Source organism: Sesamum indicum, linkage group LG4, assembly GCF_000512975.1.
Source record: "Sesamum indicum cultivar Zhongzhi No. 13 linkage group LG4, S_indicum_v1.0, whole genome shotgun sequence".
Taxonomy (NCBI): Eukaryota; Viridiplantae; Streptophyta; class Magnoliopsida; order Lamiales; family Pedaliaceae; genus Sesamum; species Sesamum indicum.
Window position 1 is genome coordinate 12,657,655 of NC_026148.1, and position 8,513 is coordinate 12,666,167.

At 37.6% G+C, this 8,513-nt stretch overlaps 1 protein-coding gene across 1 annotated transcript in view; it reads left to right on the top strand.

Moving 5' to 3' along the window:
* Positions 7–8,513, top strand: part of LOC105160872 (clathrin heavy chain 1-like) — a 12,277-nt gene continuing 3,770 nt past the window's right edge. Inside the window, 24 exon segments of the mRNA XM_011078372.2 lie at positions 7–239; positions 525–729; positions 1,645–1,733; positions 1,864–1,942; positions 2,044–2,171; positions 3,601–3,699; positions 3,789–3,897; positions 4,043–4,122; positions 4,273–4,500; positions 4,589–4,654; positions 5,075–5,191; positions 5,376–5,573; positions 5,672–5,788; positions 5,930–5,989; positions 6,126–6,212; positions 6,380–6,463; positions 6,558–6,692; positions 6,780–6,842; positions 6,916–7,020; positions 7,179–7,291; positions 7,394–7,646; positions 7,731–7,867; positions 7,947–8,225; positions 8,309–8,512. Coding sequence (XP_011076674.1) covers positions 195–239; positions 525–729; positions 1,645–1,733; positions 1,864–1,942; positions 2,044–2,171; positions 3,601–3,699; positions 3,789–3,897; positions 4,043–4,122; positions 4,273–4,500; positions 4,589–4,654; positions 5,075–5,191; positions 5,376–5,573; positions 5,672–5,788; positions 5,930–5,989; positions 6,126–6,212; positions 6,380–6,463; positions 6,558–6,692; positions 6,780–6,842; positions 6,916–7,020; positions 7,179–7,291; positions 7,394–7,646; positions 7,731–7,867; positions 7,947–8,225; positions 8,309–8,512 — 3,080 coding nt within the window. The 5' untranslated portion in view covers positions 7–194.

An 8,513-nucleotide genomic window follows, 5' to 3' on the forward strand; every position in this document is an offset into this window, starting at 1 on the left:
CCCCCCCCCTCTCTATTTCTCTCTCTAGATCTCTTTGTTGATTCTTTTTGGTCCCGGAGGGTTCCAGGGTTTTCTCTTCGCTGCTTCAGATCTCGGGAACGCCTACTGATACGCCTTTGTTCTTGACTCTCGGTTCGCCTATCCGTTCTCCAGATCCGAGGTCCCGGTCTCGAGGCTTCGATTCGTCGGCCATCATGGCGGCCGCAAACGCTCCGATCACCATGAAAGAGGCTCTCACGGTACTTATTTGATTAGTATTGAACTGAATTTCTCACGTTCATTTCATTTCATTTCCTACTCCTTGACTGTTCAATTGAGATGAAACTATTGAGTTTGGCTATAGTATTGCTTGATTTGATGTGCCGAGAGCCGTAGGTCGTTGCTTGGAATTGTGCAATTAGTGTTTTTGATTTGTCCTTTTTTCTGGTTTGATTTTAGATCTATTGATCTTGTTTTGAGATTTTCTGTGATTTGAATTGGTCGAAATGGAATTCATCTTTTTGAGTGTGATATGGTGATTGCAGTTGACTAGCATAGGGATCAACCAGCAGTTCATTACTTTCACAAATGTGACGATGGAATCTGATAAGTATATATGTGTTCGCGAGACGGCACCTCAAAACAGTGTGGTGATTATCGATATGAACATGCCAATGCAGCCATTGAGACGGCCTATAACTGCGGATTCCGCGCTTATGAATCCAAATAGTAGAATTTTGGCCCTAAAAGGTGAATGAGTTCTTCTAAGCCCTTTTCTGATTCAAGAGCTTCTTATTGCCTGCCTGCCATTTCAGATGTATTTTGATAAATTTGAATAATTTGTATTTAGGATGTCCATGATTACCGATTGCTCTGTGCCATGCTTCACGATGATTAGAGTTATTTGAATGTATATTATGCAGTAGTTCTGATGAATTCAGGATTACCAAAGCACTTTCATTTCTTAGTTTGGCATTAGAGTGTCTTGTGCCTTCAAATTTCAAGCATATATCCTTTTGGCAATATCTTGGATTTATATGGTAAAATGACTTGGAATCTTGTGCAAAAGTAACAGTAAATACATATTAAGAGAAGTACAAGTAAGTTAAAGCTTGCGCACAACAGGACAATAGCTGAAGCCGTGAGAACAGAAGTTGGAAATCCAGGTCAGGATGATCTCGGATAGGAAGTAAAGATGGTGACGTTTCCTAGTTATGTTTAAGTGTTAAATTATTATGAGGAATTGCTGTCTAATAGGGTTACTTTTGAAAATTGTCAAGCCATTAAGAGGACAAGCCTAAACAACCTTTACGAAGAGAAGTACTGTTTTCAGTCCGGATTATGTGAAGGATATGAAGATGATTATTCCTTCCTTTGTTAAAGCTTGCTGCACATTATTATTCTGTGGAAAGTTCTCTCACTTTTGATTAATAAGGTTATTGATATGGGAATACCAGCAATCAATTTAGGATTAATTTGAGAACATATTGGGTTGAATTGTGTTATACTTGGTTGCTAGAGTTGCTGGTAACTGCTTTCATGTTAGACTTATCCAAGAGTGTCATAAATGGGGTTGATTGCAATAAGTTTTAACTTTGTATATAATCTGACTCGCCTTTCTTTATTTTGGTCCAAATACTGAAAATATTAGTTTCTTTCTTGAAGCTCAACTTCCTGGAACTACACAAGATCACTTGCAAATATTTAACATCGAGGCTAAAGCAAAGCTGAAATCACATCAGATGCCTGAGCAGGCAAGATTTTATAATCCATTCAATTCATTGATGCTTTATGTAGTGCCATTTACAATTTGTCTCATTATCTATAGTGGCTAGCTGCTAGTCTTGTGAAGTCGGCTTATCTGGATATTATTCTTTTTGATAGGTTGTATTTTGGAAGTGGATTACACCTAAGATGTTGGGTTTAGTCACACAGTCCTCAGTGTATCACTGGTCGATTGAAGGTAAGATTGAATTGTTTGGCCTTGTAATTTTATGGCACGGTTTTATTTTTTTTCTCCTGTGCCCTGATTAGTCTGAAAGACTTTTCTCGCTGTCTGAGTAGGTGATTCTGAACCCGTAAAGATGTTTGACAGAGCTGCCAATTTAGCAAACAACCAAATAATTAATTATAAATGCGATCCTTCTGAAAAGTGGTTGGTTTTGATTGGAATTGCTCCTGGTTCTCCCGAGGTGCGTGATCGCCAATTATTTTCCTTGATCATTTGCAAGTATTAGGATATTTGTTGCAGTCATATTGTCATATGAATTCGGCTTGGTTGCAGTATGTAGAGTAATTGTCTTGCCCATTCTGTACTGCCTCGTTAAGATAAACTCTTTTACAACTTCAAATTAGTATTCTTGCATGGCTTTGTGAATTATCTTACACTCTGGCCTACTTTCTGCTTTGATAAAATGAATTAATTGTTATATAAAATTTTGTTTGCGAATGTATTTTAGACCCTTGAAGACTATCTCATACTTAAGTATGGAATCTTGACTTAAAACTCTGAATTTCCATAAAGGTATAAGACTTTTTTTACTTGCAATTTCTGTGCATCTAGCAGAATGCATCTTGAATTCGTTACTGCTTCTTATTTTACAACTTCCTTCAATAGGACATCGTGAAACTCACATCATCTGGTGGGTCGATATGTACCTATATGTATCTCTGGCTTCTGTATTCTTTCCTTAATCATATTCATCTCAATGTTAGTCTTATTAGTTGCAAAAGCTAAATTCTCAGGTTTGTTATGCTGTAGTTGAGTGGCATTTTGTTGTATATACACCACAAAACAAGATTAGCATGTAGGGCTTTTATGTAATGATATGTTCTTATTTTTGCTATAGTGATAAAATAATGGGACACAATAATGAATCTGTCACCTATTGCTTCTAAGCTGTTTGTATAAGTATGAAGCTGTAAATAATTTCTGGTGGAACTTGTAGCTCTCTTGTGAACTTAGACCAAACTGATTGACATCTAAAGTAGCTGGCATCGTATTGCTGTTATGATTGTTGAAGAGTATCTTCTACTGAACTAAGGAAACAACATATAGATGCCAAAATTGTTAAAATGATGAGAATGAGTAGTTGCTGAGTCACAGAAGTCTTTCGAAGGAGCAAGTTTCTCTGTCTGTAGCTTCTCTATTCTTGTGGCACGGTAATTATTTTCTATATTGAATTTGAGAATTATATTATTTACATGCTCATTTGAAGCTACTGTGGATCTTAAAGTGCTTCTGTTCTTTAAATTACTTATTTAGGTTGCTATGTGCTATACCATCACTTTTGATATTACTTTGAATTGTTTCAGTGGTGGTCTTTTGTCTGGTACAACACTTTTGCTTTATGTGACGCGATGTTATGTTCTGGTCTAATGCTTTTCAAGCTAATCTATCTACAATTGGAATATTCACATATTTCTTTCTTTCCCTTTACTTTGTGGGTTGTTTTATTCCTATTGGAAATTGTGTTCAAGACTTTCTATTTTCAAGTAGATCAAAGTTATACAAAGATCTTGTGCTGCCGTGCTATGGGGATATAGCCTATTTTTCAAACTCTAGCTGGCTTTTATGGGTTTTCTTGAAACAAACTTACTGAGATGAAATTCCTTCTTTAGCGGCCCCAACTGGTCAAAGGAAACATGCAGCTATTTTCTGTGGATCAGCAACGAAGTCAAGCTCTTGAAGCACATGCGGCATCATTTGCGTCTTTCAGAGTATGCGTTCCTTTCTTTAGATCACTGATGCACTGTCGGCTGTTTCTGAGCAAATTGCTTATTCTGTCTTTTTGTATACCTTTGAGCAGGTAGCCGGGAATGATAAGGATTCAATACTTATTTCTTTTGCCACAAAGACCTCTAATGCTGGTCAAATTACATCTAAGTTGCATGTTATTGAGCTTGGTGCTCAGCCAGGTTGATATATCTTCTAATTTTATTGATTTCTATCTCTTCGGTTATTTTCACTGCTTTTGTATAATAGACAGCATGTCTGTTTTTTTATTCTTACTTTCATTCTATTTATGCCTTCTACGTGGGTTAATACTGGCAACTTTTTCAGGGAAACCATCTTTTACGAAAAAGCAAGCAGATCTTTTCTTCCCTCCAGATTTTGCTGATGATTTTCCAGTGGCTATGCAGGTATATATTTCCTTCTTGACATACTTCCTTTTCTCTCTGTCTTTAGATGCTCCTTCGTATTTCTGCTGATATCCCCTCAATATAGACTATATGTGATGACAAATATTCTGCATCTTGCTCTAATTTAATATGTTCATTTCTATCTTGCAGATATCCCATAAGTATAGTCTTATATACGTAATTACAAAACTTGGTCTGCTGTTTGTGTATGATCTGGAAACTGCCACAGCTGTATACAGAAACAGAATAAGTCCGGATCCTATTTTTCTAACAGCAGAAGCTTCATCTGTTGGAGGTTTCTATGCAGTTAATAGGCGAGGCCAGGTTTTGTTGGCTACAGTAAATGAAGCAACTATCATTCCTTTTGTCAGTGGCCAAGTATGTTTGTCAGCTTTTGCATTGTATGGTATATTGATAAAGAAACTTCTGTCATTTCAAATTTTGAGTCTAACTGGTTCAATGTCAGTTAAACAATCTGGAGCTTGCTGTTAATCTTGCAAAAAGAGGAAATCTTCCTGGTGCGGAGAATTTGGTAAGTTTCAGGTCTTAATTCTCTTCTTTTTCGCAGATCTCTATATGAAAACTGGGGTGACCTTTTATGCTCCATGTATTGATGCTTGTTTAGTAAAGATTCTTCTGTTGAACACAATTATGGTGTACGATTGAATTCTGGATGGCTGTTTCTCTATAAAGAGCCGGGCTAGATTTTTGAAGCACTAAAAGTCTCAACTATCTTCATTTTGTTAGTGGATTGATGAGACTGTGAACCAGTCTATTTCCCTGTATGTCATGACTTGCATGTCATCTTTAGAATATTTCATTAGAGTTGCCTGACTGAACTTTTCCAGCAATTTTTCACATGTTATTTTTCTTATTTTATATATAGTCTTTCATTGTATGTTCTGTAATTGTATACTGATTATTCACATTTTTGCAATCATAAATTTCTCAGGTTGTTCAGCGTTTCCAAGAATTGTTTGCTCAGACAAAGTATAAAGAGGCTGCTGAGCTTGCTGCTGAATCTCCACAGGGCATCCTCCGAACACCTGATACTGTTGCCAAATTTCAGGTACCTGTTGTCTTTTAGCTACCAATTATTTTTTGTCAGTGGCAAGTCCGCAGTTGGTAGAAGTCCAAATTCCTTGGATATCATTTTCCTTGTGAAATTTAATTGTGCCTGGATTTCGATTAGAATCTTGCATACTTCCTTTGGTGATTTGAGAATCTATTGAGATGTTCTGCTGTATTTTCAGAGTGTTCCTGTGCAAGCTGGGCAGACACCGCCATTACTGCAGTACTTTGGGACACTGTTAACAAAAGGAAAGCTCAATGCATTTGAGTCTTTGGAATTATCTCGACTTGTTGTCAACCAGAACAAGAAGAATCTGTTGGAGAATTGGTTGGCTGAGGATAAGCTGGAATGCAGCGAGGAACTTGGGGACCTTGTGAAGGTTAAATATCCACTGCTTGTATTTTTTTTTTTTTTTTTCTTTGTTGTTAAACATACCTTTTATTGCATAATGTGAACTTGCTTGTATATGTTTTGCAGACTGTTGACAATGACCTTGCGCTGAAAATATATATCAAAGCCAGAGCTACACCAAAAGTCGTGGCAGCTTTCGCTGAGCGTCGGGAGTTTGACAAAATCTTGATATATTCAAAACAGGTGATTCAAGAAATTTCTTACCCTCATCTTTTATTTAATTTAGGATAATCTCAATGTCGGGAGAACTATGCTTTTTATTGTTATTGATATCCTATCTCCATTCATATGAATTTCACTGAAAAAAATTTCATCTTGCGACAGGTCGGGTATACGCCTGACTATCTATTCCTTTTGCAAACCATTCTTCGGGCAGATCCTCAGGTATCCTTGGATCAATTAAGAAAACTGTGACCTTCTGATTATTTTGAGTATATACTGCTTCAACTTTCTTTGTTCAGTTACGACAGCAAGGAATTAATATTTGGAAGGATGGTTATTCATGATTTGGTGTATGCAGGGAGCTGTTAATTTTGCCCTAATGATGTCTCAAATGGAGGGAGGTTGTCCTGTTGATTACAATACAATTACTGATCTCTTTCTCCAGGTCTGGATTTTTTTCTTATTTGTTTGTTTGTCTAACTTGCATAAATCTCTTTGGCTTTGACTATTCTTTCCCCCCTGTTTCTGTTTGAAAGCATGTGCCTTTGTACCTAATTTTTGAGATGATTAGTTTGGTAATATGTTCCATTCATCCATCCATTATTTCACCAGAGGAACCTGATCCGCGAGGCAACAGCATTTCTGTTGGACGTTCTGAAACCAAATTTGCCAGAGCATGGTTTCCTGCAAACTAAGGTCAGTCAATTTTAACTCTTCGTGTTGTGAATTGATATAAGTTTGACTTTATCTTGTTGATGACCTGGCATCACCACATGACTCTTTAAATCAGGTCCTGGAGATAAATCTTGTGACATTTCCAAATGTTGCTGATGCTATCTTGGCAAATGGCATGTTTAGTCACTATGACAGGCCACGCATCGCCCAACTCTGTGAGAAAGCTGGTCTTTACGTCCGAGCACTTCAGGTTTGGATGTCTACTTATTTGTTCTTCTGTTGAATATATAAAGTGTGCATGTTCATGTATTCTTAGGCGATTTACTTGTGCTTGCAGCATTACTCGGAGTTGCCTGATATCAAGCGTGTCATTGTCAATACTCATGCTATTGAGCCGCAGGTTACAAAATCAGGTTCTTCATCTGTCAATTCCTTTCTTGGTCACTCTGTTGCTTAATGATTAGTAATTTCAGGCACTTGTGGAGTTCTTTGGGACACTTTCCAAGGAATGGGCACTGGAGTGTATGAAGGATCTGTTACTGGTCAATTTAAGAGGAAATCTTCAGATAATTGTTCAGGTATGGAAGGTTTTATGGAGGCAATTGTGTATAACTTTTGTATGTTGAAGCCGTCTATCTTCATATGCCTTTTAGGAAGTGTGTAAAAAATTTCCTTCCTGTAACCATGCACTTGGAAATATGAAATTGATTGTTATTGGTTATTAAAATTTATGTAGGTTGCAAAAGAATATTGTGAACATTTGGGAGTTGAAACGTGCATTAAGCTCTTTGAGCAGTTCAAATCATATGAAGGATTGTATTTCTTCTTGGGATCATATCTAAGCTCCAGGTAACCTATCTAGAAATGACTGGACGTCTTAACTGTCATGGAATGACCCTTTCCACTCATAATTACTTGCTGGGTCGTGTACTGATTGTTAATTCGTGGCAGTGAGGATCCTGAGATTCACTTCAAGTACATTGAGGCAGCTGCAAAGACTGGACAAATTAAAGAAGTTGAGCGTGTAACACGAGAATCCGATTTCTATAATCCTGAAAAGACAAAGAACTTTTTAATGGAAGCAAAGCTTCCTGATGCACGGCCATTGATCAATGTGTGCGACCGTTTTGGCTTTGTGCCTGATCTCACACATTACTTATACTCTAACAATATGCTGCGCTATATTGAAGGTTATGTGCAAAAGGTATGTATTTTGTGATTATCCTTTTTGTTTGGATAAAGAAATTTGTTGTTCATGCAAGTTAATCTTTACTGTCACTCTGATTAGGTAAATCCAGGAAATGCTCCATTAGTTGTTGGGCAGCTCTTAGATGATGAGTGTCCTGAAGATTTCATTAAAGGCCTTATCCTCTCAGTCCGTTCATTGCTTCCAGTTGAACCTCTGGTGGCGGAGTGTGAGAAAAGGTACCTTGTCTGCTTTCCCTTAACTTTTCGTCAAGGCAGTTTTTTTCTTGATATTCTTATGCTGACGTTTGGCTTGCAGGAATCGGCTTCGCCTACTTACTCAGTTTCTAGAGCATCTTGTGAGTGAGGGAAGCCAAGATGTGCATGTCCATAATGCTTTGGGTAAAATCATAATAGACAGCAACAACAATCCAGAGCACTTCCTCACCACCAACCCATACTATGATTCACGTGTTGTGGGTAAATACTGTGAGAAGCGTGATCCGACCCTTGCTGTTGTTGCATACAGGAGAGGGCAATGTGATGATGAACTCATTAATGTAACAAATAAGAACTCTTTGTTCAAGCTGCAAGCCAGGTTGTAATTTTATGGTTTGACTGCCTGGTTTCTTACATCATATCTTTTCTGGGAATTGATATTCACTGTCGTAATTTCCTCAGGTATGTTGTTGAAAGAATGGACGGTGATCTCTGGGCAAAAGTTCTTGATCCTGAAAATGAATTCAGAAGATTGCTCATTGATCAAGTTGTATCCACTGCATTGCCTGAAAGCAAAAGCCCCGAGCAGGTGTCTGCTGCTGTTAAAGCTTTTATGACCGCTGATCTTCCTCATGAGCTAATTGAGCTACTGGAAAAGATCGTGCTT